The following is a 27,955-nucleotide window of genomic DNA, read 5'->3' as shown; positions in this document are numbered from 1 at the left end:
GGCGAGGTTAAAGTCACGCGTAGACGCGGGGAAGTTTGCCGGAACTTTGGCCGCTGCCCAATATCAGCCTACCACCCTACCAGGGTCAGGGAGACTGCTGATGGATGTTAAAATGTTGCTAAGCGTTCCACCTTAAATTTAATGCTGCCTCACAAGCAGTCCCACCTTAGTTTTAGTGTTAAATTCACTGCTCCCTTGAAGTCAGTGCTAACTTTGATGCGGTCCCACCTTAAATTCTGTGCTACCTTCATTTCACCGCTACCTTAAAAAGAGTTCCACTTTAAATCCTGTGCCACCTTAAGTTTAATGCTACGTTAATTGAAGCGCCACCTTAAATTTGTTGCTGCCTCAAAAGCAGCGCCCCCTTTATTGTTAAATTCAGTGCTGACTGTAATGCAGTCCCACCTTAAGTTTAATGCTACCTTCATTGAAGCTCCGCCTTAAATTCTGTGCCACCTCTAATTTGCTGCTGCCCAAAAGCAGTTCCACCTTAAACTCATTATATGGCCTGGCTCACAGTCTCCACTCTAATTCATCCCAAAGCTGTTCTATGGGGTTGAGGTCAGGACTCTGTGCAGGCCAGTCAAGGCCATCCACACCAAACTGGCTCATCCACGTCTTTATGGACCTGCTTTGTGCACTGGTGCGCGGTCATGTTGGAACAGGAAGGGGCCGTCCCCAAACTGTTCCCACAAAGTTGGGAGCGTGAAATTGTCCAGAATCTCTTGGTGCTGAAGAATTAAGAGTTCCTTTCACTGGAACTAAGGGGCCGAGCCCAACTCCTGAAAAACAGCCCCACACCATGATCCCCCCTCCACCAAACTTTACACTCAGCACAATACAGTCAGACAAGTACCGTCTCCTGGCAACCACCAAACCCAGACTCGTCCATCGGATTTCCAGATGGAGAAGCGTGATTGGTCACTCCAGAGAACACGTCTCCACTGCTCTAGAGTCCAGTGGCGGCGCTTTACTCCACTGCATTCCACGCTTTGCATTGAGCTTGGTGATGTAAGGCTTGGATGCAGCTGCTCGGCCATGGAAACCCATTCCATGAAGCTCTCTACGCTGTTCTTGAGCTGATCTGAAGGCCACATGAAGTTTGGAGGTCTGTAGTGATTGACTCTGCAGAAAGTTGGTGACCCCTGCGCACTATGCCCCTCAGCAACCGCTGACCGCTCGGTCATTTTATGTGGCCGACCACTTCGTGGCTGAGTTGCTGTCGTTCCCAGTCACTTCCACTTTGTTATAATCCCACTGACAGTTGACTGTGGAATATTTAGTAGTGAGGAAATTTCACGACTGGACTTGCTGCACAGGTGGTGTCCGATCACGGCACCACGCTGGAATTCACTGAGCTCCTGAGAGCGACCCATTCTTTCACTAATGTCTGTAGAAGCAGTCTGCAGGCCGAGGGGCTCGGCTTTATACACCTGTGGCCGTGGAAGTGACTGGAACACCTGGATTCAGTGATTTGGATGGGTGACTGAAATATAATGTATATAAACCGCAAACCACTACACTATACTTACTATACAGATTAATGGACTTCTAATGATGACATTAAGTAATATGAGCATTGAACTGAGCATTTCTCACCAAACCACTCTGAACGACTTTGTTTATATCTTAACCACTGAATTATGCTGAAATTTGAAAAAGTCAATCAGATTCTTTTCTAACTGACTACTGGTGAGTTAAGTGGTTTATGTAAATAGTCCCCAAAGCCCAGGGGGTATTTCATTAAACAGGATTTCGCAGTTTTGCCAGGTAACTTAAACCCAAAGTCAAGCTTGTCCAATAGGAAGAGAGCTGAGGGACATTTCTAGTGGACAGTCCTCATCTTGGGGCTTAAGCTGTCTGGCTAACAGAGAAATATGGATAGAATTTTGCATGGGGCCATCGTGGGCTGGAGGTTAGGAAACCGGAAGGTCGCCGGGTCGATCCCCTCGGCTGACAGTCCATGACTGAGGTGTCCTTGAGCAAGACACCTAACCCCCAACTGCTCCCCGGGCGCCGTGGATAGGGCTGCCCACCGCTCCGGGCAAGTGTGCTCACTGCCCCCTAGTGTGTGTGTTCACTAGTGTGCATGTCTGTGGGTGTTTCACTGCACGGATGGGTTAAATGCAGAGGTCTAATTTCACAGACAAATGGTTCTCAGTTCAATCAGAATTATATAATCCATCAGACCAACGAATATAAAAGTCATACTATTTTATCATTTTATTATTATTATTGTTGTTGTTCTTGTTGTTGTTATTTGTCTGCATCTCCTCCCTGGTTTTGGAGGTCCACTGTAATGTAAATGCTTTTACAAGTTGTTGTAAATGTATCTGATGATACCACCAATACTTATAAGCAATCCAATAACAATAAAAAAAAATAAAAGCTCACACAGGCCACAGATACGCAGACGTAGATGCCACGTTGGGCCCAGCCAGGCACGTCAACAGTGGTCAACTTTTGGGGAGGTCAGCATCGCGGCTGGACTGCATTCAGTGCCATTACAGAGCGGCAGTTTAATAAAGATACTGTCCACAATTCCACTGTTTCAGGAATATCGCCCTCAGAAAGCAGGACAGGGTTAAATATCGGAGGGAACACAGTGACCCACGCTCATGTCTGTGTGGTGTTTGTGTTGATATGACCGTGCGGTCAGTGAAGCCCAGAGAACCTGCTGATGTGGTTGTTTCTCCTCTGGTTTTATATTAAGCTTATTTCATTGAACAGTCTATTCAGGGGGTCTTAACTTGATGTAGTATTTTTTCCCCCATCCCACCTTAAGTGGTGCAGCTCCAGGCACCAGAAAGTGAGTGCTGCGCCATTTAAGGTGGAACGGGAAACCTCGAACATGAAGCTGGCGAATAGGAAGCCACTTCAGCTTCGTCTTCGTAAAGATTAGAAGGGATTCACTCCTTGATGGATTTGCTGGATGTGTTTTTACCGGAGCTCTAAAGTCGGTTTTTAACGTCAGATGCAGACGGAACGGTCAGTTAATGAAGTAATAAAAGCTAGTCCGTGCAGATTTGATTAATCTGTGTCTGAGGATTATAAACGGGCGGGGTAATAAGGCCGTTGTGGCTGATTAAATCCGGAGACTCTTCGTCTCTCAACGCAGGTGAACTTGTTTACAAGCGGACCTTGACCGCTCCAACATGGCGGACGCGCAGACGTATCGCCACGCATGGAGAACAACAGACGTCGTTGTTTCCGACAGTGAACCCACCCACGCGGCCATGTGCGGGCTGTGAGATACACGCCGCACTTTCAGGCCTCGACCCTCTGAGTTTAGTGTGACGACCACCACACTTTCTTGGACTCTTTCTGAAAAGGACATCAGCCGCAGTTCCGCAGAGTAACATGCCTTGCCCGAACCAGCAGGTGGTCCGCAGCAGCAGCGCCCACCCTGACCATTCCACTATGAAGCAGGTCCGCTTCGCGAGTGGCAACAACTCGGACAGCGATTCCCAGGACAAGCCGTGCGAAACCCCAGAAAACGGCCACTCACACATCGAGCTGGGGCCCCAGCTGAAGCTCTTACCCCTAAATGACCAAGTCCGAGAACTACAGACCATAATCAGGGACAAGTGAGGAGGCCAGACTGTGTCCTAATCCGCACTGTATGTTGTCGAACATAAAGGCATGCTGTGTTAGTCTAACACGTTTCATGTGTGTCCCATAGGACCACCAGTAGAGGGGATTTCGTGTTCTGTGCTGACAGACTGGTAAGAGTTTTCCATCGCAGAGAAGCTCCCTTAAAGGGGAAGACCACCGAATTTTCAAAATTGCTGCATATTACAGTCACTGAGTGCCTTTAAATGCACTTCATGATCCGATAACTGCAGAAAAACAGATTTGGTCTGTAATCCGATCAACACGTTTACATCTGCTTGAGTCAGATCGCACTTCTGCTTTGCTACCAGCCAATAAACTCAAACCTAACACCCCACTTTACCCAGAAATATGAACATGCATCATCTAGAAGATGAAGAACATTTAAAACCCTTTATTTGGTTTCAGGGCCACTCCAAAAGTGTTGCGACTAAGAAATCCGATAGAAATCAGAGTAAGAGTCTACATGCGCTGAAATCCAGCCGGTTTGTCGGATTCCTAGATCGGATTCCTAGGTGGAAGTGTGGTGTTTACCTGACCGTTTTAATAATCGGATAACTGCAGAAGTCAGGCTGTGATTGGATTATTGAGTGCATGTATACGCACTGAGATGTGAACAAAGTCATTCAGAGCGGTCTGATGTGAAATGGTGGTGACAGGAATTAGGAGTCACAGTGTCTACAATGCTAGACATTATATTTACTATCCAAACTGACCACTGAACCTGCAGGTGTCCTCTGAGCCCTTATGTGTAATATTGGTAATGGTAACCTAGAATAAATCTAAAAAAATACCGTATGTTTGGCCACTAATTTGCCTTATAACACTGCGCACGAACCGTTCCACCTTGGCTTTTGGAAAACACATTTTAGGTCAAAATTTTAGGTTTACACTCTCAGAAATAAACATACTGGACTGTCACTGGGTCAGTTCCCTGGGGTGGAACCCTCAAGGCTCCATCTCAGCGCCTTCAGTCAGGGAACATAACTGAACCATAATCCACTGAAATGATCTGTTCTAAGCTGGACTGACTCCACACACCCCGCCCCGCCTCGCCTCCAGGCTTTTACTCTACTGCTCTGTTTTAAAACATTCGGTTATGAAAAGGAACAAATACCAACTTTTCACCTGGAGAACCTGATTTAAGCTCCACAATCAGACCTTAAACCCACTGCTGGAGCTTTGAGGGAACATCTACACTGTTTGGACCCTGATGAACGAGAAACGTACCTGAACAGAACCTTCATTTCTAGCAGTGTAGAGACGTTAAACTCTTCGGACATCTGGTTCCCGTCACCATCACTGTGAACACTTCTGACTCCAAGTTTCTTTAGAGTGATAGTATTTCTCACTTAACCTCTGTAATATTACTTTGTTTACATCAATTCAATTATGCAGAAGTTTGAAAAGTTGGTGAAATTCCTCTTTGGCCATTTACTGTTCTTTTGCGTCAGAATGATATGTGAGCGAATCCATCAGACCAAGTCACTACTCTTGATGTGTTCATAGATTCGGCTGGTGGTTGAAGAAGGGCTAAACCAGTTGCCGTATACTGAATGTGTTGTGACCACACCAACAGGCGAGTATGTTGACGTCCTACTTGACTGACCATTTCCCCAGGAAAGCGCACAGCTCCATGATCTTCATGAACTGGACCGAGTTGGACCTCCTGCAGCAGGGCTGTCCAAACTAAACCTGCGTAGAGGTCTGTTGCATTTCAATAGCAGTGAAATGCCTTCAGAACCTCCTCGGGTCAATTTACAGTGGAAACAGTAGCAGGTCTGTTCTAACTGTAGATTGAATCTAGCTACAATGCACGGTATAAATACTGTTTGAATGCCTGAAATGCTTGAAGACCGTTCTAAGATGTTCTACAGTGCCTTGCAAAAGTATTCACCCCCTTGGCATTTTTCATGTTTTGCTACCTCACAACCTGGAATTAAAATGGATTATTTGAGGGTTTGCATCATTTCATTTGCAGAACATGCCTACAACTTTGAACATTTGATTATTTTTTTTTATTATTGTGAAGCAAACAACAAATAGGACAAAATAACAGAAAATGTCAGAGTGCATAACTATCCACCCCCTCTAAAGTTTTGGTGGGCGGCCCTCTCTTGGCAGGTTTATTGGGGTACCGTGTTCTTTCCATTTGATGATAATGGATTGGATGGTGCTCCAGGGGATCATCAGAGAAACCCAACCCTGACTTGTACTTCTCAACAACTTTGTCCCTGACTTGTTTGGAGATCTTGGTCTTCATGGTGTTGTTTGGTTAGTGGTGCCTCTTGCTTAATGGTGTTGCGGCCTTTCAGAAAAGGTGTGTATATACTGACGGATCATGTGACACTTAGATTGCACACAGGTGGACTTCATTTCACTAAGCATGTGACTTCTGAAGGTAATCGGTTGCACCAGAACTTTTTAGGGGCTTCATAGCAAAGGGGTGAATACATATGCACATGCCAATTTTCTGTTTTTTATTTTCAAAGATTTTATTATATTAAATAAATAATATTAGTATTTAATACACACACACACACACACACACACACACACACACACACACACACACACAAATATATTAAAAAAATACTAAAAGTAAAAAGTAAGACAAAAAATAAACTATCATTCACAAAAATTAACAGTATAAAGGATTATAAATAAATATAAGCTAAAATATTTACACTAATGATGTTTTACCCAAATTTCTCAAAGTTCTGCGCATGAGGCACTGAGTAAAAAGAGTTCTGTATAGTACCAAAAGAGTTCTAACAAGAGTTGTAACAATTGTGGAACCCTTTCTGGTGCTATATAGAGCCGATTTCAGAAAGGGTTTTATATAAAACCAACTACAACACGTTCTTCGTCTATCTGAAAAACCCTTTTATCATGCACTGGGTTCTTTGAGAACCATCTTTTTAAAGAGAGTACGTCAAAAGCAGCCATGCAGGTATCCTCTCTACAACGTCCAGCGGATTCGACCCTTTCTCTCTAGGAAGGCCGCCCTTTCACTGGCTTTCTATAGCTGCCCACTTCAGATTTAAAACCTTGATGCTTGCCCACAAAGCCAAATATGGACCAACCCCTTCCTACCTTATGGCAATGGTCAACACTAAGTCCATATCTCAAGCTCTTCAAGCCTCTTCTCTGTCCTGGCATCCAGGTGGTGGAAAGAGCTTCCACTGGCTGTCTGAACAGCAGACCCCCTCTCATGCGAACTGAAGACCCGTCTCATTGTGAAGCACTTAAGCGAGCACTGATCTAAGTACTTACTGAAATGCATTGTATTGCACTTACGCTATGTCTTAACTGTGTATTGGTATTTGTAGATATCAGATCTGTCTTAGCAGCTCAAAGGTTCTTTGGACTTTAATCTGATTATACTAGCTGGGATACATCCTTAGAGTGGACAACAAAGCGCTTTTGTAAATCTAAATATCAAACGTTGAGCACCAAAGTCACATCAGTTGTTCACGAATAACCCTTTTCCGTCTTCTCGTCTTCCAGGATACAAGTATGAAGGTGTCCGGTTTGAACGAGGCAACTGTGGTGTCAGCATAATGAGGAGTGGTCAGTCAAATGGCCCTTGCGTTTAACAAGTCCAGCACCTCACAAACAAAATACACGCATTAAAGTAACGTTTCCTGAGCTGAAGTCTGACATTTACTGAGACGTACCGTTTGTGTCACCTGTGACCAGGTGAGGCGATGGAGCAGGGCCTGAGAGACTGCTGCCGGTCCATTCGCATTGGCAAGATTCTTATACAGAGTGACGAAGAGACGCTGAAAGCCAAAGTGTACTACGCAAAGTTCCCACCTGACATTTACAGACGCAAAGTCCTGCTGATGTACCCCATCCTGAGTAAGTACCGAATGACCGGAGGCCGATTCACGAACGCTGTTACAGTTTCAAATCATTCAATTTGTGGAAACTATTTTGGAAACCAGTATGAATTCCCTGGATTTTAAAGCCATGAACTGCAACACATCTACACATATCTACCTGTTCAGCCTACAGCAGTTTAGTGCCACCTGTTCACGCTAAGGTTACAAGGACTTACGAGGTTTTTAGCCTGGACTGCTTTCTCAGTGAGGCGCAAAACAGGACAGCCAATCAGAACAGAGGTCATTTACATACAACCTTATGTAAAAGTTTGGATACACCTGATCAGAAGAAAACTTTTAGTGAAAATACGTAAATCCACTACAATAAACAAACGTAAATCTGGCATTTTGCTGAAAATTTTAGTGCAAAATTTTAACATTTTAGGAAAAAATAAAACATATTAAGGCCCAGTCCCATTTCACCCCATGCCCCTACCACTGAGCCCTTAGTCCTCTGGTGCAGCAGTTACATTCTGGCCTGAAGCGTGATAATAAATAATTAAATAAATTGATAAATAATTGCCCCCCCTCTTTGAAGGCGTATGATCCCTAAATGTAACTAAAGCCCAGCAGTGAGGAGCTGAACTTTCCCCTCCTCTGCTGTCCCTGCAGACGGGCAGGGTCGCCTACAGAGCGGCGCTAGTAGCTGTTAATGAAGTGATGCTCTTTTATTAGAGGGTCTCATTTCAGAGGGAAGATCTCAACTACTGCCCTGTAGCTCAGTAACAAGGGGCAACACTCGAAAACAAGGGGTAGGGGTAAGAAGGAGAAATGGGACTGGGCCTAAATGTGCCATAAATTTTGCACAGGCCACATGTTACATTTGTTTTTCCAGCATGTTCAGCAAATAAACAGTAATTTTGTGTGAAAATGTGCAGAAGTGTGTTCCTGAATTTTTATGTAGAAAAATCAATAAATAAAATGTCATTTTAACAGGGGCGCCCAAACTTTTTCACGTGATTCTATATCAGTCTTAAAGGCACAGGAATAAGAAAAAAGGGCGGAAAATGAATATTTTGGGTCAATAAAATCACAGGATGTGTAGCATCTTAAAAGGTGACACAAAATAAATCATTTTAAAAGTTCCACCCAACAAACTGCTATTCCTTCACCGTGGCCTCATAAAATGTATGTGGAGTAGCATCATAGCTAAAGTCAGCTCTGTAATTATGGGCATCCTTAGTAAAGTTATGTAGAAAAAAGGTTGAAAAATGAAATTTCTTCGGTTAACTATCTCACACACTAGAAATACCAAAATTATGAAAAATGAAAAAATATCATTAATTGAAGTTAGTTTAGTCAAAAAAACAAAAACTCATCTTTTAAAAAATACACAAATGGCCAAATCTCCTTTTGCCAACATAACAGCAGTGAGTCTTCTCCTTTAGTGCTTGATGAGATTGTAGAATAACTCCAAGCAAGAATTCCTTAAAACAGAATATCTCTGGATCAGAGATCCACAACCGGGCCCTCTGACTATCTCTGGCCCGCGGTGAGATGGTTGGTAAATTAGAAGTGAAAAGTAACTACTTGTGTAACTATGACACCTATTACACTGTGAAAGGTACACGACATACAACTACAATGCTTTTATTTTGAAGGCAACCCTTTTGCTTTGTTTTTTGATCTGAAGATCTGATAGCGAAGCTGCAAAAGCAGCAAGGGTTTTTTACAAAGCTCCACTCATCCAGGGCTGCAGCAGTCAGGACCAGCTTAGTAATATCGCACAAAATCAAAAGAAACAGTAAGTGTAAAGCCGGGGAGCGAGGAGGCGGACGCATATGCGGGAATAAACGACTTTTATTCAGGGCAAATCCAGGGTCATAGTCGAGACAGTCCAGGTTCAGATATCCAACACGAAGTGGACGAGAGTCCGACATGACGAAATCTCAAAACAGACAAACAAATCCAATAGAACGACAGTACAAGCAAAACACATCAAACATTACAAACAACGAAGACCAGCGACAACTAGTGGCAAACACAGGGCTTAAAAAATCACAGGGTAAATGAGGGACAGGCGGGAACACAGGTGGAGACAATCAGGGGTGGAGCCATGAAACAAGGGGGCTGGACTAAAAAACCAAAACAAAGAACACACGGGCTAAACCAAAACCAAAAAACCAGTCATCCTCCTCACTGTGTGTAGGTAAAAGTTCCAGGCAGCTTCATTAAAGCTCTGATTGTTTTAACCTTCTTAATTAAGCGGAAATGGTCTTTTTCTTTGGGAATTTGGCCAGTGAGTCACATCATATTTATAACCCAGTTAAAACAGGAAGTTAGGGATGACCGATGGAGAGCCCTGCAACACTCCTGTCAACTGAAAGTGAAATATAAACGGGAACATGCGTCAGTAACGTTATGTTCCTGTGAATTTCTGTCCAGCCAGTGATTGTGACGCATGTGTTTTTGTTTCTGTAGACCAAACAAACAGATTCTGTCTTTCGTTCTCAGTGTGTTTTGGTGAGAGCCTAGCTAACCTAGCCACAGAAACATTTCATGACTTTAACCTTTAGAACCCTAGAATTTACATGTGACAGTCACACATGCCATATGTTGCTATTTTCAGGAGACCCTGAGCTACTCAGACATGTATGTATGTGTGTGTATATATACACACAGTGCTGTGTGAAAGTTTTAGGCGTCTGAGCAAATGTTTAAGCAGTTGACCTCAGCAGTGAGTTTATCACAATATACATTAGAATAAAGTCACATTCATAATTCAGATAAACAGAAAAACAATGAAGTAACAAGAATTTCTTGGGGGGCAGCTGGACCAAAAAAAAACAGGGTTTTGACCTGTTGGTCAGACCGACCCAGTGCAGCACGCGGTTCAACGTCAGCGCAGCAGCGTAAAACTTTGGGAGAGTCTGTTCAACATAAATGATGAACTAACCTAACTTTGTGTAAATAGAGCTCAATATAGAAATACGTCCACATATGCAGTCGAGACTGACGCGGCTTTTTTCTGAATTTCTACAAACACCATTTCATTTTATAGTAAATGAGTTTGGGCTGGTTTATGTTTATGAACAGACGCCTACAGATCAACATAGTAAAGGAGCTCATCTGTGATCCTGAGTTTAAAGCCAGTTTTTATTCAACTTAAACTTTGAACTAAGTTGTAAATAAATCTGAAACTGAAACTTTGCTTGTGTGTAAAAAGTGATTTCAGAGCCACTCGGTTCTCCCTGATGGAAACTGTTTACCTTCAGTGTTTTGTGCTTCTGATCATTTTAATAGACGTCAGCGTCACTAATTAATGACGTTCTATTAAAAGACTGGTTTACCAAGAGAGACGCTGGAGGACTTTCACCTGAAATGAGTTCATGAAGCCAGTCTGGTTATAAAAATGATAACAGGACATCAGAGCCAGAATTCCTCTTTTAGTACTTTTACTTTATACTTAAGTACATTTGAAGGGAAATACTTTAGTACTTTTACTCAAGTGGAGGTCTAAAGGGAGGAACTTCTACTTTACTGGAGGAATATTTTACATTGGGTGTCTCTACTTTAACTCAGGTACAGGGTTTGTGGACTTCCACCACTGGTCCATTACTGTCAGTGTCATCTCTAATATTTTGTCCACCTGTAACTCCCTCGCAGCCTGCTTTTAGACATGTAAAATCAAAGAGCCCCCCCTCCACACCCACCCCCACCTTACTGCTCTGTTCTAGCTGACCTTTGCGTCTTGTCCCACGTTTCCAGCTCATTCAGCCTGCGTTCAGCCGCAGAGGGTAATTATAGCTCTCACGAGGAAATTATACAGCGCCTGCCAGTTACCCACCAAGTGCTGAATAGCACGAGGATGGGGCCCTGAAAATAGCGTGGTAATGGGTGGTTTACGCCCGCCGTTAATACACTTAACCATTGTGTGCTGGTCGAAGCCGAACAGCACTGTACATTAAAGTCTTTATCAGTGCCTCTTAAAAACATTCATTCATTCTGAAGGGAGGGTGGAAGAGGTCAGGACCGTCCTATGATGTGTTTACCTTGCACTCATTGTCCTTGTGTTTCTGTGATCAAGTTAATGTGGAGGCGACTGTGTTTAAGAGGTAGGCGCTGAGTGTTTGGACTGTACTGTTGTGTTCATTTGTGGGTCAGAATGGCACCGATCTCTAGTGATGATACTAGTTAGAGGATGCTGGAAATCTGATCTGGTTCCGTAACAAATCCAGCTTGAAATATCATAGAACGGCTTGTTGTGCATCATTCTTAGTGCATTATGTGACGTCGGTAGCCATATGTTACATAATAACACGCTGATTTAACAACAGTGAGTAGCTGCCTGAATATTATGCAACAAGTACAGCTCCTTTAGTTCTGTTGACACACATTTGGTCTTAAAATTTTAGCTGAAAGATTTTAAATGTCATGTTCTTGGCCATTTGATCAGCTCCACTTACTGTCCTGACCACTGAAGAACAGGGTAACAGAGTATCAGAGAAACAGATGGACTACAGTCTGTAACTGTAGAACTACAGAGTGCAGCTATACGGTCAGTGGAGCTGATAAAGTGGACAGTGAGCGTAGAAACAAGGAGGTGGTCAGAACGTTATACCTAATTGACGTATAATATAAATATAATTTTACTGGGATTTACAGGAAAACATTTATTTATTTATTTATTAATTACAGCTTTCATTCTTCCTGGCAGACTTGCTTTCCATTTTTCCAGGAAACCTGCAGGAATATTTTCCCTCCTATTCCTTCCATTTTTCTCCTACAAAGTTCAGTCTTAGGCGTTGGTTGGATTTTTTTTTTTTTTTTTTTTTTTACCTGTCCTAGTTCTCACACCACTGCTGTAGCTCTGAACTTTATTCACAGCAAAGGCATTAAACTACAAGGTTAACATTTCTAGCAAAGGGGCACAGATAAATAAATAGTACTGTTAAACTAAATGTGCAATATGGAAAATCATTTCTCTCCATCTTAAATATTGACCCACAGGTAGTGGAAACACGGTCGTTGAAGCAGTCAGGGTGCTGACTGATCATGGTGTCCAGCCTTCACACATCATCCTCCTCAGCCTTTTCTCCACTCCTCACGGTAAGACAGTGCTAGTGTGGATGTGAAGATCACTTAATTTCACAAAACATTCATGAACAGTTGGTCGTCTCAGATTTGTGCCCCATAGATATACAGACCTAGATGCTGTGTTGGGTCCAGACAGGCACGTCCACAATGCTGCCATTTTGGGGAGGTCAACGTCGCTGCTGGACTGCATTCAGTGCCATTACAGAGCGGCAGTTTAATAAAGATACTGTCCACAATTCCGCTGTTTCAGGAATGTCCTCAGAAAGCGGGACAGGGTTATATATCGGAGGGAACGCAGTGACCCACGTTCATGTCTGTGTGGTGTTTATGTGGATATGACCGTGTGGTCAGTGAAGCCCAGAGAACCTGCTGATGTGGTTGTTTCTCCTCTGGTTTTATATTAAGCTTATTTCATTGAACAGTCTATTCAGGGGGTCTTAACTCTATGTAGTAGTTATTTATTTACAGTGGTGGTTGATGCTTTTAAGTTCTAGCGTTCCTTAATCCGTGTAGATATTAATAACAGATTAATGTTAGAACCTTCTTACACGAAGTCAGGTTCTTATTTGCCAACTTCTTGTTCAAATTTTCCCATTCCACCTTAAATGGTGCAGCTTCAGGCACCAGAAAGTGACCGCTGCACCATTTAAGGTGGAACGGGAAAACTCGAACGAGAAGCTGGCGAATAGAAACTTCACCTTCGTCCTTCTTGCTGTGTTCAGGGGTTTATTTTATGTTTATGTGTATTAAGATTAGAAGGGATTCACTCATTGATGGATTTGCTGATTGTGTTTCTCGCACTAAACTCGGTTTTTAGCGTCCGGTAACGTCCAGACCGAATACTTTCCTGCTGGTCCAGACGGCTAATTAGCTCGATCAGTTAATGAAGTAGTAAAAGCCATCGAGAGCAGATCCGTGCAGACTGGATTCATCTGTGTCTGGGGATTATAACTAACAGATGTGGGGAAAATCGTTCGAGTAATAATGAAGTTGAGGCCGATTTAATCCGAGACTCTTCGTCTCTCAATACGAGTGAATCTATTCACAAGCAGATCTTGACCTCTCCAACAGGGTGGACGCGCAGACGTATCGACTCAGAGAACAACAGACAAATGCAGCGTCTAGATACGGATATCTGTGTGGTGCCCGATAGACTGTGCCATTTTTAAAGCTTGTAGGCTACATTCACAATACAAGCCTCACTGCTTGATGTTGTTGTGTGTGTGTGTGTGTGTGTGTGTGTGTGTGTGTGTGTGTGTGTGTGTGTGTGTGATTCGTATCCATCATTAACGTGAACGAATCTGCGCCGTGAAAATCCGTGCAACTCTATAACGCCATGCAAATGAACCACTTGCGTCAACAATGCAATCTTACTAAGTTTATTAAGGTCGCATGGCCACAAATTGGACCTAGGACCACATGAAAGTGGCTCAGGTCTGATTTTTCCACAGAAGCTCTGAAAATATGAGGTCTGGATCACATTGAGGCAAAAAAATTGCATTTGTGCTGTTTCAGCCTGGTAATGTGATGGTATCCTTATATTCGTTCATTTCTGAGATTTAGACTGTAAAAAAGTTAGGCTACCCTTTATTATCCATGCAGTGAAACACCACATACACACTAGTGAGCAGTGAGCAGACTTACCCAGAGTGGTGGGCAGCCCTATCCACGGCACCCGGGTAGCAGTTGGGGGGGTTAGGTGTCTTGCCCAAGGGCACTTCAGTCACGTACAGCGCGTTGGCTCGGGATCAAACCGGCAACCTTCGGTCACAAGGCTGGTTCCCTGACCTAGACATGGCCTTAATTTACCATAAAATTACTACTGCAGAAAAACCTGCAAACTCTGAAAAGTCATAACTCTTGAGCTGTTGGTTCTAGACGCTTGAAACTTAAACTTTGGTTGCAGGCAGGGGTGTTAAACAGGGTTCTTTCCAGCCCACAGCTCTGCAGAGGTTAGATCTTGTCCACAAAGTGCCTGTTTTCATTCCAGTCAAGCAGAAACACACCTGATTCCACGTGTTGGTCTCAGTCTTCTGCTTGGATGGCATGAAAGTTTGTAGCCACATCGGCCCACTGTGGATGAGATAAGCAACGCCTGCCGGGTTCAACTCACGAAGGCCCTGCTAATTAGCTGATGAGATGACTCAGGTGTGTTTAATGAGGCAGAACGCTGACGTCTGCAGTGCTTGGCACGAGAGGAACTCGCTTTGAGACCCCTGTGTTTAAGGGAGGCTTAACTACCAAAACAGACTCTACAAATATGCATGTTTCTGTTTCTCTGAGGGTAATAAAGGTTCTGGTTTATCAGACATTTAAAAATGAAAAGAAAATCACATTTCCAGACACTTCAGATGCATGTTGCCCCGGGACCGACTGACACCATCGCACATGAACGCGTACGTTAAACAGAGCCCAATTCCATTAATAAATGTAGGGTATAAGACATCTTCAGCCAAACTATGAAGTATCAAATACACCTTGTTTTACCAAAGACAGTAATGCAGGCTACAGGTACAGCACCGCTTTTGGTTGGTGGACTATTCTCAGTCCAGCAGTGACACTGAGGTGTTTAAAAGCTCCGGCTGCACTGATAATCCCTGAAAATTGTTAAAGTGACTTGGCGCACGTTTTAAGGCCACACCTGCTTTTTAACGATTTTTTCTCAAAAAATAAACAAAACATATCCATTGGGCACAATCACGTTGTTTTGTTAAAAGTAAGCAAAAAGAGCAAATCTGAGATGGTTTTGGAGACCTTCAGGAATACGACTGACCCATCTACATAACGTTGCTGTTGAGGGAAAATCATTTTTGTCTATTTTTTCCTCTTTAAACATCATGAAAATGTCAGTTTTTATCCTGTATTCAAAATTCATGATAACAGGATTTTAAGGTTAAGGTTTTTTCCCTTCTATATAAAGTTGCTGTTTCGGAGAGACGAGGTTTCGTCCTGACAGTGACGATATGCCATTTTTAAAAGATTCTTATGCACATCTGATTCAGTAAAGGCCTTTTTGTGATTTTAGGGGCTAAGTCCATCATCGAGGAGTTTCCAGACATCACCATACTGACCACTGAGGTCCATTCCGTCTCCCCCATACACTTTGGACAGAAATATTTTGGAACAGACTGACTGGATTGGTTGGGCCTCCCTCTTTGGTGGACGCTTTTGGGGATGTTTTTTCATCTCATCTTTGTGTCAAAACGGTTTGAAGTGCCTTATTTAACGATTTAGCTATTTATAAGTTTTGTCTTGCAGTGGTAAAAGAATAAAGAGCATTGCAGTAGTTTGTGTTCTCACCACCCGGTTCCTTGTTGGCTTGGGAAGTGTCAGATGATAACCGGGTCCTTGGTAGTTGGTCTCAGATAGATTGGGCACCAAACTGTTGTCATGTACCTCTTTGTGTAGAGTCTAGAGCCACACCAGGCAAACTGTCATAATGAGGCTGCACCTAATGTATTAGAACCATAGATGTCCATTCCTAGATGCCGCGTTGTCTGGTTTTCTCTGTCCAAGGCGTCCACCCTGTTGGAGAGGTCAAGATCTGCTTGTGAACAGATTCACTCGTATTGAGAGACGAAGAGTCTCGGATTAAATCGGCCTCAACTTCATTATTACTCAACCGATTTTCCCCACATCTGTTAGTTACAATCCCCAGACACAGATGAATCCAGTCTGCACGGATCTGCTCTCGATGGCTTTTACTACTTCATTAACTGATCGAGCTAATTAGCCGTCTGGACCAGCAGGAAAGTATTCAGTCTGGACGTTACCGGACGCTAAAAACCGAGTTTAGTGCGAGAAACACAATCAGCAAATCCATCAATGAGTGAATCCCTTCTAATCTTAATACACATAAACATAAAATAAACCCCTGAACACAGCAAGAAGGACGAAGGTGAAGTTTCTATTCGCCAGCTTCTCGTTCGAGTTTTACCGTTCCACCTTAAATGGTGCGGCGGTCACTTTCTGGTGCCTGAAGCTGCACCATTTAAGGTGGAATGGGAAAATTTGAACAAGAAGTTGGCAAATAAGAACCTGACTTCGTGTAAGAAGGTTCTAACATTAATCTGTTATTAATATCTACACGGATTAAGGAACGCTAGAACTTAAAAGCATCAACCACCACTGTAAATAAATAACTACTACATAAAGTTAAGACCCCCTGAATAGACTGTTCAATGAAATGAGCTTAATATAAAACCAGAGGAGAAACAACCACATCAGCAGGTTCTCTGGGCTTCACTGACCACACGGTCATATCCACATAACCACACAGACATGAGCGGGGGTCACTGCGTTCCCTCCGATATATAACCCTGTCCCGCTTTCTGAGGGCGATATTCCTGAAACAGCGGAATTGTGGACAGTATCTTTATTAAACTGCCGCTCTGTAATGGCACTGACGTGCCTGGCTGGACCCAACGCGGCATCTAGGTCTGTATGTCTGTGATTAGAACTCACAGCTACTAGCAGTGTGAGATCAAGCTGCCTGTGGCGTCTGTGACTGAAAGTCACATGAGTTTCGTGACCAATCAGAACCTCATCAAGAAGACTTGCAAATGCACGATTAAGCACTGGTGACTCCAACTCACAAGAGAAGCACCTGCTCAGTCTGGGTTCCAGTGAGATTTACTGAATAAAGAAATTGAAAATGTCTGTTTCTTTGTGTTTATTTCATGGACATGCACACGCACGAAATTCCTGAATGTGGACTAGGGAAGACTGGGGGAGTTGGTGGTGGTGGGGGGGGGGGCTCATTTTTTATTTTGGTGTATCCCAAACATGTCATACATTATAATAGGAATAACCCAACCAGCAGCAAATGAAGGATGAACATCTTAGCTGAAAATAGACACTCGGGGGCGAGGGGTGAAATGGGACTGGGCCTAACACTCAGCCCTACTCTCCATTTTCCGCGTTCTCGTCTAGGGGTGGGGTGTCCCGATTCGTGTTGAGATAGAGGGGTGGGGTGAAGTGTTGGGGCTCCATGACCCTCTAGACGGAGGCTCTTCAGCGACTCCAGACAGAGAGATATGAGAGAAAGAAAAACCAGCGAGACGCAGAACAAGAGACCAAAGAAACCCACAAAAGTGGGAATTTTCACTGTTTAAAAATAACAATAAACACCGTTTTATCTTAGTTTAATGTGGTTTTATTTTATTTTGGTTGATTTTCTTCATAAGAAGCAAAAAAATCACTAACAGCTTGCTAAAGTCTCAGTAGCTACCTAGCTAACTGTCCCGTTCCACCTTAAATGCTGCAGCAGTTGCATTCTGGCGCTTCAGGCGTCAGAACTGCTGGACTATTTAAGGTGGAACGGGACAGTTTTAGCAAGAATCTGGAGAATCTCTGACTTCAGCTTCACATCACTGAAGAATTAGGGGGGTGATAATAAATAACTGCCCCCCTCTTTGAAGGCGTCTGATCCCTAAATGTAACTAAAGCCCAGCAGTGAGGAGCTGAACTTTCCCCTCCTCTGCTGTCCCTGCAGACGGGCAGGGTCGCCTACAGAGCGGCGCTAGTAGCTGTTAATGAAGTGATGCTCTTTTATTAGAGGGGCTCATTTCAGAGGGAGGATTTTGGATGGTTAAACATGCGTCAGGCCAGTTTGACCCAGGACCATTACTGCTGTTTACTGCTGACCATAACAGGAGAGTTCAATCAAACAAAAAAGAATGTTTAATTTATTTTATGATTGGCTTCTATTGATGAAGGATTAAAAAGAACAATAAGGTGAAAAATAAACCCGGGACACTCCACCTCTTTATTCATTTATTTAATATTCTTTTATTAACCCAAATTAAAACATCACAATTTCTAATTCATTATACATTTTTTTTTCCACCACTCACTATTTACTTTGTTAGCTGGCTGTTATTACTTTTTATTAGCTTTAAAATCATATCAAAATAGAGAGGATTTCCAGTGCTATTAAATAAAATTAATATATGAAATGCTATACATCTGAACTATTTTGAATATACAGTTTTATAAAAGAATAACAGCTGATGTATAATGGAAAACACGTTTTATTCTCTAATAAAGGTTAATCATAAAAATAACACTTTGTATAATCGCTGTTGTGCGAGAGAAGAAAGAAAGAAAAAAACTGCCTTAATTTTAATGTAAGTCAATGGAACCAGACGTCACCTTGGGCGGTTTCTTTTCATCCATTCATCGTGAAATTTGCACACAATGTAAAACAACAGGCAACGACAGAGATGGAGATACGGGGTTTTCTTCCCACAGCAGCGATTAAGAGCTCTTGATTAAATGAATGAATGACCTAGAAATCAACACAGTGCCAACTCCACTCTCCCCTGGGTCGGATCTCCTCGTTTAAAAACCCCACTGAAGAAATATATTTAAAAAAGGTGGATTTTATTCATCGTTTTCATTTTTTAATCACATGTTGACGTTCATCATACGCAGTGCTCCGATTCTTTCTTTGCTTAAACAATGCATAACTGTACCGTTTGAAAATATATCTGTAAGCGAGGCATAAATGTGTTTGCAGAGGTTATGCACATGAAGGCGACTCTGAAAACAGGAGGAATACGTGTAACAGCATCAACAGGACCGTTCAAGAAGGACCACATGGCTCACACACAGGCATCCGACAAGGCGTGAACGGAAAACAGCGTTTACACAAGAACAAGCGGACAAAAGGCTTAAGGCCAGAAAGGGACGTGGTGCTGATGATATGAAATACAGTCGGCATGATCCATGACTTAATCCCATTCTGTCTGAATAGAACCAAGTAAACGAACAGTAGCTCTCCTCTCTGAACTGGAATTAGAGAGCGAGATAAGCTCTTTATTCAGAGGAACAAAGGCCAGCTTCAGGGGAACTCGGAGCATCTAGTTCCGTGTTTGACAAATCCTTCAGCACAGCCGCCGTTCCTCGTTTCCTTTCATCACCTGATCCAACTCATGAAAGACTTGGCGAATCAGTCGAATCAGGCGTTTCTGAGCGGAACACGGGAAGAACACTGAACTAGAACACTGAACTTTACTGCAAAAACACTGGTTCTAGATTATGACATACCATATTTTTCTAGTAAAGCAAGGGTCCCCAGTCTTACCCACAAAGGGCTGGTGAGGTTGTCGGTCGCCAGGTGGAATCAGGTGCTTCCGTGAGGACAGCGGCATGTTTTGGTCTCCGTCTTCAAACAGTTCGTTAGCTAGAACTGCTGCGTGACACGGACACATAAACATGACGCACGCGACTTATGACTGTTTATTAATATAGCAGTGCTGCGTGTCAAAGTCCAACGTCATGTACGAAAGTCCGGAGAGGCCATGAGCTGCTGCTGCGATTTTCTGGAGCGTTATCTTGAGAGAACAAGATAAATCACTCGTCATCTAATTAAAGAAAACATTTGTTTACACTTCTCGAGACCGACAATTTTGCGACCTTAAAATAAAGATAAATACCTCATAGACCACAATTGTTATTTAGAGATCACAAGATAATTAACATATCTAAAGATAAGTTATCTTGAGGTAACATTACAAAAGTCTTGAAATAAGTCACCTTGAAATAAGATAAATAACTTCAATATAAAAGTTGTTGTCGTGAGATTACAAGACAATTCATCTTAAGATAACTTGTTATCTGGAGATAACAAGCAACTCATTATTTCAAGACAACAATTTGTTATCTTCAGATAACTCATCTCAAGATAACAACTTTGTATCATGGACTTTACAACTTTATGGATTTTTATTTTGAGATAAGTTAATCATCCTGTTATCTCAAATGTAACAAACTTTATCTTTATCTTGAGATCACAATATAATGACCTCATTAAGATAACTTGGTTATTTTGAGATAAGTAACTCGTTATTCAGGGTCACAATATTGTTATTTTGAAATAAGTTATTCAGAAAATTACAGCCGCCTCGTGGCCTCTCTGGACTTCCGCAGTCATGACATCTATCACGACTTTCACCAGTAACAGCAACAACTGTAACATCCCTGAACAAAATCTGCCCCGGCAGTTCATAACTGCACCTGCTGCACCTGCTGTGACTTTTACGGCGGGGTTGTTCCAACGTCACGTCGCAATGACCAAGCAACGTGCGGCCCTTTGCGGATAAGACTGGCCACCCTGACGTAAAGTGTCCGTGTGGAAAATGGCAGCAAGGCATGATACATTTATTCGTGAATCACCGTTAATAAACATGATAAATTAAAAAAATAATAATAATGAATCTCATGATAGTTAACGCCCCCCCACCCCACCCCTCCCCAACCAGGGTAACAAATGACAACACCTCAAATGTCCTATCTGCACTTCTAGACACACACATAACCAACATACTTACTATACATCATAATAAAAGGACGATATCAATTTTAACATTCGCTAAAAAAGGTGGACACGTTTAGGCTGCACCACAGTGATTCTACAGAAAAGCATTGAGTCTTTGATGCATCTTTAAGGCCTGGAGAGACGCCATGCTCTGCTGTACTGTGCAGTGGATAAATGGACAGCTTTTATCTGAGCTTCTCAAGGCGGGATGGGAAGCGCATAAGAGCGGAAGTGGCTGACCTCGAAACGGGCGCAAGTTCCTCTTCTGCTGTTCCAGGTGGACCTTATGTACACGCTGCGACGCTGGCTGCCACTGGCAATGGCGGAAGCTGAATGCTGAAATGTGAAAGAATTTGAGGTACAACCTCATCCAGCTCATGATTACCTTGTGAGAAGAAGACAAACCAAGTCCAAGCCCGAGCTCAGTCAGTGACGGTCCTTGGCGTTTCTCAAAAGGATTCACATGGATGGAAAACATCAAGGAGTGATAATTAAAAAAAAAAAAAAAAAAACACAGGGTAACACTCAGTGGTCCCCTCCAGATATTTGGCGCTCCATGGACATAGTTTTCCGTGCGTCTCCCAGTATTTGGAATGCAGTCGCCTCAACCGAGTGTTTGGTGCTTCATATGATTCAAGTTCATGCCTAAAGCAACTGAAAGTGCTCTTCTGGTCAATATAACACACACACACACACACACACACACACACACACACACACACACACACACACACACACAAAAAAGATATTCAACAGATATTTTGACAGTCAACAGATATTTTGTCTATTTTTTTGTAAAGAATCAAGCAAGAAAAGTCTGTACTTACAAAAAAATGTAGCTCATCCATTAATTAGTATTCCACATCAATGGTGACTGAAGGGTCATGTTCCACTTCACCATCTGAAAAGAAAGAGATTGGCAGCAAAAATAAAGATTTCTACTAATTAAAGGAATACATAACCATCATAGGCATTGATAATTCATCCAGACATCAAGCTACGTGACCTGATTAATGACTACAGGCTTTCTGACAGTGCTGTGATTAAGCCTATATAAACACAGCAGTAATTGGGCAAGGAATATCATCTTTTCTTCACACTGAATGAAAGTATTATGATTAGTTAAACTGCTCCAGACCATTAGTGGAAAACTAAACAGATTACGATCAATAATCTGCACAGCGTCATGCCCACAATGGCTATTTGTTAATCTTCGAGCTTGATGTTTCTTAGAAGAGAGACATGCACTACAGCCAGGCAGGCTTCCAGATGCAAGTGCTTATCGATTACGTCTAGATCGGCTCCCGTAATTGAGCCGCTTTTAATTTAGGCTGAACGAGGCACAGTCTGCACTCGCTGTGCTACTGTCGTGTCTCGCTTACCTGTGCTGTCTTCATCTGATCCGCCGTCCTCCCCCCATCTCCCCTCACTGGCCAATAAGGGGTTCTGAGATTCGCACAGGGTCCTCAGGGGGAAATAGTGGCCATCGCCTTGACTTGGGAGCACAAGCACATAATATTGCATGCATGTCATTTGGGGCACAAAGTTATGTGTGTGATGATGGACAAAGCAGAGCATTAAGGGTGCCGTGTTCACAAGAGACATTCATGTACAAAAGTTTGCAGACACCTGCTCATCTAACGTATTCTGAAATGGGCCTGTCGTGGGCTGGAGGTTAGGGAACCAGCCTTGTGACCGGAAGGTCGCTGGTTCGATCCCCAGAGCCGACAGCACATGGCTGAAGTGCCCTTGAGCAAGACACCTAACCCCCAATGCCGCCGCCCCCCACACCTCCCCTCACCCCCCTCCCCCCCCCTCCCCTCACTGCCCACTAGTGTGTATGTGGTGTTAATTAACTTAAAACAAGGGAATTAACATGGATGCAATAATAGCCTCCTTTGTTCTGGGAAGGCTTTGCACTAGATGTTGGAACATTGCTGATCACATTCAGCCACAAGAGCATTAATGAGGTCAGGTACTGATTTTGGATGATTAGTTCTGGAATGCCACTCCAGCTCCATCACTCCAAAGAACACTGTTCCAATGATCCAGAGACCAACAACTTAGCCGCACAGCATCCCATTCTATTGGTAATGGCTTTTGATGGAGACAATGGAATATGATGTGTAACTGAACACCTGTATCAGCAGTTGGCTGAATCCACTAATTAAGGGGGTAGGACTGATGAATGAATGATGAATATGACTGCTGGAACACTGACGTTTACTCACCTGGTGAACACCGGGAAAAGCCAGAGCCTTTTGTCTTCTCCAAAAACCTGTGTAAGGTTTTTGCGGACGCCAACGTTAAAACCATTCCGGTCGGGACCGTTCTGGAACACTGGCGCTGAGAAAGCCTCTGAAAAATCGCGAAAAGGACATGTCAATGAAAGATTGACTCACAGAGCTGCGTTTGATCACAATCAATTCTTCATCATCATCATCGTTATCAGCTTAGTCCAGATAGCCGCTTCCAGGCCAACTTGGAGATATATTCCCTCCAGCGGGTCCTAAGGACGACCCCGGGGTTTTGTACCCGGTAGGCCGTGCCTGGTACACCCCAACGGGGAGGCATCCAGATCAGATGCCCGAACCACCTCAGCTGACTCCTCTCAATGCGGAGGAGTAGCGGATCTCCTCCCGGATGGCCGAGCTCCTCACCCTATCGGATAGAGTGTAGCCGCCACCCTGTGAAGAGGCTCATTTCCGCCACTTGTATTCATGATCTCATTCTTTTGGTCATTACCCACAGCTCATGACCTTAGGTGAGGGTCAGGATGTAGACCGACCAGTAAACAGAGAGCTTCGCCTTATGGCTCAGCTCCCTCTTCACCTCTACAGTCCATTACAAATGTGGTACAGTGACCGCATTACTGTTGCCGCCTGTCCCAGCCTGCGGCCGATCAATTTCAATTATGAAATCATAAAAACAGTTTAAGCTGCTGCAAATGTTTTCTGCACCTCATACCACTGCCAAAACATTGAGCACAATATTCTGTCACAGAGATGATCAGTTGTGGTCCTGAGGGGCCAGTGTCCAGCACAGTTTGGTGATTTTAAAACATGTGGTACAGCTCAGCACTTACTTACCAGCACCAAACTGTCCAGAACTCCAGCCGTCCAGGACCAGATCTGATTACTCCTCCTCCATCAATCTCGTCCACTAGTTGGAACAGTATCAAGGACAGTGGAGAGGAAATGTACAATGTGTCTTACCCAACGTGGACCTGTTCTTAGCCACCAGCCAGCAGTGGTAGCCAAAAAGAAACATGAGGCTGACAAAGAACATGAGAGCCACAAACAACAGGAACAAGACATGGAACTTAGCACGGTCGTTTGGAAGCTCGCCCTGAAGGAAAATGGAAAAAACGTTACTGTTAGCTTGAGAACTGGGAGATGCCGAAAGAATATTCATTCCCACTATTGTTGAAAATGAGCATATTACCATTTTAATTAGCACTTTGACAAAACTGGTTACATATTTGTAATTACAGATGGAAACTAGATGAAAAGCATCAAAAGAAACGACTCATTATATTGAAACTCACCACCCAGAACTTCAGGAAATACTGGAAAACAGTTGCTGCGATGAAGACACAGTAGAGCATGGAGTAAGACAGAAAGAGCAGGAAGAATTTGTAGTTTGAGAATCCGACACAGTTGTTCACCCTGAAAGAGAGCAATATGTGTATAGACAGAGATAGATAGACAGATAGATAGATAGATAGATAGATGGACAGATAGATAGACAGATAGATAGACAGATAGACAGACAGATAGACAGACAGATACATAGATCAACCACTGTTCATTAAGCACTTGTGTGACAACTGTGAGAGCAATTAATTACATAAACAATAAATAAACAAACAATATCCGCTCACCACGGACAGTGATGATCCATTTTCAGGACGCACCTGCAAAAGAAAATGCAGAGAGGTGATTAAATTGAACAAAATCAAGATATCTTCTCTGATAAGGTCAAGTTCCTGCCTGACAACACCTTCTAATTATTACACGAGTACAGCGATCCTCTTTCCAGAGCAACCGAGAACGAAAAGCATGAGAGAGATAGGGCAAATTGGGGGGGGGGGGGGGGGGGGGGGGGGGCAAGAAACTTACGTTTCACAGACTGAACAGTGGTGACAGCGGTCAGGCTTTATCAGTTGACAGCGATCGCAGAACCTGATAGCTAGAGAGACACACACACACACACACACACACACACACACACACACAGGAGAGTCATCTGACAGCATTTGAATTCAGTGCCACACTTTAGCTTCCGTTTACCGTCCATCACTGCAGTTACGCCACTGGAAAGTCGAGGCATTCAGACCCCGACGTGCAATCGGACATGCGCTGACTTCCACGACAGAAAGTATAAACGAAACATAAACGAAAAGCACACAATAACAACAAACACAACACAATTCCACCTGATCTATCACTCTTGCACGAAATCAAGCACCCGTTCCTATAAATAAAATCAAAGTACGCGAGAATGTTCACCTCCTGACTGAGCCCGTGTGAAGATGGGGAGCTTCTTTGCTATGTCAATCAGGATTTGCTTCTGCACGTCCGGCCTCTCCTCCATCTCATACCTCTCTTTGTCACTAAAGGAGAGGTGGAACTGCGGCAAGAGAAGGAGAAGATCATAAAGAACGTCAGACCTGGAGAGAAGAGCTCACCCGACACATCCATCCAGCCTCCAAAATAAGCCCACGACACCAACCTTTTTGGACGGCGTGGAGGGTGGAGTAAATATGGCCTTCCAGTAGGTCCAGCAGAACATCACAAAGCACACATGGAACACCAGAACGTAGGTCACTGCAGAGGAAACCATATGGGATGTTAGGAAGAAGTGGAGGAGAGGTGGAGATCATCATCTGAGGGGAACTGACCTTCTTCAAACATCACAAAATGACTGCAGAGTGGCATCAGAACAAATCAAACAGGGGACAGACATGCAGTGAAAGAGGGAATTTGGGAGGATTTGCCCTTTAGTAGATAAACTGAACCTACCTTTCTCCAGAGTGTTGTGGAGAGTAACTACAAGAAAAACAGACATTACAGGTCACTTAATCTGCTCAGACATTAACCAGATACCGCTTTAGACCATGTGGGAACATAATCATGAGGAACAAATGCGATTTTTAACTAGAAATTGAGGCAAATCAGCTTCATTAATCTCAGGTTTAAAGCGTATAAGTTAGTGAGGCACTGTTAGCGCTAAGCTAACTAGCGCAGATGCTCTGTAATTCACAACAACCGTCGACAAGGTGGGATTATATTAGATTTAACCTGCGTATCCTTTTAAACGACCACAAGCTGGCTCAGATAATCATAACGTGGGCACCAGAAAGCACTTCCATTTAGCGGTTTCTGTATTATTCTCCCGGAGAGCCATTAGCATGCGAGCTAACCTGAGGTAAATACGTCGATACTCACAAAAACAGAGCTCAAACACATAAGCGTAGTACGACCACAGCACCACGGACGAAATGATCACGACGGGGATCCAGGAAAATATCCTCTGACAGCATCTCAGCCCCCTCGAAATGGCCATTTTCAACCCCGGCCCCGGATCATGTTCTCCGGCAGCCACTGACAGTCCTCGCCGCGGAACAGTCCGGAGCGGATCTGCGCTTGATTTACGGAACTGCGGCCAGACGGCGGAACAGCGTCGTCACGGCTTTCTGAAAATAATAAATAACACGAACAGAAATAAACACAGATGGTCTTGAATTGACGGGCGAAGACGAGTGTTTTATTATGGGCTTTAGTAACTTGTACCAGATTTCAGTTTCACTTCCTATCCGCCCGCGAACTGTTCCGTTCCACCTTAAACTGCTGCCCAGTTTAAGGTGGAACGGGTCAATCGTCGGGGTAGGTTAATTAGTGGTGGCAGGGACACATGACAGTAGTCTTATTCGTGTCCAGCAGCCTGGATTTGAGCGATTCTTTGTTCTTCATCCACTGCATTTTCAGTCCGCGGACGGGTGCTTTACACGGTTTAACCAGTAGGTGTCACTACAACACTACTGCTAATCTGAAGCCATTCAGATTCGTGATTGAAAATTACTGTTACTGCAATTAGGCACCGTCCTCAGCCTCATTACCATATATGTAAATACCTTTGACAACAGTTTTTATTCATTTCTGCCCTTTTAAACGTTTAAACTTTGTTTTGTCTCCTTTTTTAATAGAGTTTTATTTATTTTCCAGTGAGTTGACATTTTGGACTGGTCGAGTTAAAGATAGATAGATACCACCCTCTGCAGCTAGAACAGCTTCAGGTCTTCTGGGAAGGCTTTCCACAAGGGTTAGGAGTGTTTATGGGAATTTTTGACCGTTCTTCCAGAAGCGCATTTGTGAGGTCAGACACTGATGTTGGGCGAGAAGGCCTGGCTCACAGTCTCCGCTCTAATTCATCCCAAAGGGGTTCTATGGGGTTGAGGTCAGGACTCTGTGCAGGCCAGTCAAGTTCTTCCACAACAAACTGGCTCATCCACGTCTTTATGGACCTGCTTTGTGCACTGGTGGGCAGTCTTGTTGGAACAGGAAGGGGCCGTCCCCAAACTGTTCCCACAAAGTTGGGAGCATGAAATTGTCCAAAACCTCTTGGTGCTGAAGCTTTAAGAGTTACTTTCACTGGAACTAAGGGGCCGAGCCCAACTCCTGAAAAACAACCCCACACTATGATCCCCCCTCCACCAAACTTTACACTCAGCACAATGCAGGCAGACAAGTACCGTCTCCTGGCAACCGCCAAACCCAGACTCATCCATTGGATTCCCAGATGGAGAAGCGTGATTGGTCACTCCAGAGAACTCGTCTCCACTGCTCTAGAGTCCAGTGGCGGCGCTTTACTCCAATGCATTCCACGCTTTGCATTGCGCTTGGTGATGTAAGGCTTGGATGCAGCTGCTCGGCCATGGAAACCCATTCCATGAAGCTCTCTACGCTGTTCTTGAGCTGATCTGAAGGCCACATGAAGTTTGGAGGTCTGTAGTGATGGACTCTGCAGAAAGTCGGTGACCTCTGCGCACTATGCCCCTCAGCATCCGCTGACCGCTCTGTCTTTTTACGTGGCCGAC

The 27,955-nt window shown here is 43.7% G+C and overlaps 2 protein-coding genes across 4 annotated transcripts in view; one reads left to right on the top strand and one right to left on the bottom strand.

Moving 5' to 3' along the window:
• Window positions 1–2,745: 2,745 nt before the first annotated feature.
• LOC108440089 (uracil phosphoribosyltransferase homolog) overlaps window positions 2,746–27,955 on the top strand; it is a 37,393-nt gene continuing 12,183 nt past the window's right edge. Inside the window, exons 1-7 of one of the 2 annotated variants that reach the window (XM_017718809.2) lie at window positions 2,782–3,587; window positions 3,683–3,725; window positions 5,122–5,191; window positions 7,123–7,185; window positions 7,315–7,476; window positions 12,450–12,548; window positions 15,562–17,195. In XM_017718809.2, coding sequence (XP_017574298.1) covers window positions 3,361–3,587; window positions 3,683–3,725; window positions 5,122–5,191; window positions 7,123–7,185; window positions 7,315–7,476; window positions 12,450–12,548; window positions 15,562–15,668 — 771 coding nt within the window. In that variant the 5' untranslated portion in view covers window positions 2,782–3,360 and the 3' untranslated portion in view covers window positions 15,669–17,195. Of the gene's footprint in view, window positions 3,588–3,682; window positions 3,726–5,121; window positions 5,192–7,122; window positions 7,186–7,314; window positions 7,477–12,449; window positions 12,549–15,561; window positions 17,196–27,955 lie in introns of those variants that run through there. The other variant, XM_017718810.2, reaches the window with a different exon arrangement.
• zdhhc15b (zinc finger DHHC-type palmitoyltransferase 15b) lies at window positions 18,300–26,778 on the bottom strand. 2 transcript variants are annotated; one of them, XM_017718806.2, is made up of 13 exons: window positions 26,652–26,778; window positions 26,307–26,554; window positions 25,881–25,907; window positions 25,591–25,685; window positions 25,368–25,488; window positions 24,978–25,047; window positions 24,740–24,772; window positions 24,404–24,524; window positions 24,072–24,204; window positions 23,088–23,214; window positions 22,239–22,351; window positions 21,684–21,757; window positions 18,300–21,524 (listed from the first exon to the last, which is right to left on the bottom strand). In XM_017718806.2, exons 2-12 carry the CDS (start codon window positions 26,422–26,424, stop codon window positions 21,708–21,710), a joined length of 1,008 nt encoding a protein of 335 aa, XP_017574295.1. In that variant the 5' UTR covers window positions 26,425–26,554; window positions 26,652–26,778; the 3' UTR covers window positions 18,300–21,524; window positions 21,684–21,707. The 2 variants fall into 2 exon arrangements, with proteins under 2 accessions (XP_017574295.1, XP_017574297.1); XM_017718808.2 differs by having other exon boundaries at window positions 18,300–21,521.

This window comes from Pygocentrus nattereri, chromosome 8 (assembly GCF_015220715.1).
Source record: "Pygocentrus nattereri isolate fPygNat1 chromosome 8, fPygNat1.pri, whole genome shotgun sequence".
In the NCBI taxonomy this organism is placed as follows: Eukaryota; Metazoa; Chordata; class Actinopteri; order Characiformes; family Serrasalmidae; genus Pygocentrus; species Pygocentrus nattereri.
The sequence above is the reverse complement of the archived record's forward strand: the minus strand, read 5'-3'. Positions and strand labels throughout refer to the sequence as shown.

Coding starts and splice junctions, on each gene's coding strand:
- zdhhc15b (XM_017718806.2), bottom strand. CDS start 26,424: ATGGCCATTTCGAGGGGGCTGAGATGCTGTCAGAGGATATTTTCCTGG. Junction 25,686..25,880: donor CCACAACACTCTGGAGAAAG/GTAGGTTCAGTT, acceptor TTTCCTCTGCAG/TGACCTACGTTCTGGTGTTC. Junction 25,489..25,590: donor CCTCCACGCCGTCCAAAAAG/GTTGGTGTCGTG, acceptor CTCTTGCCGCAG/TTCCACCTCTCCTTTAGTGA.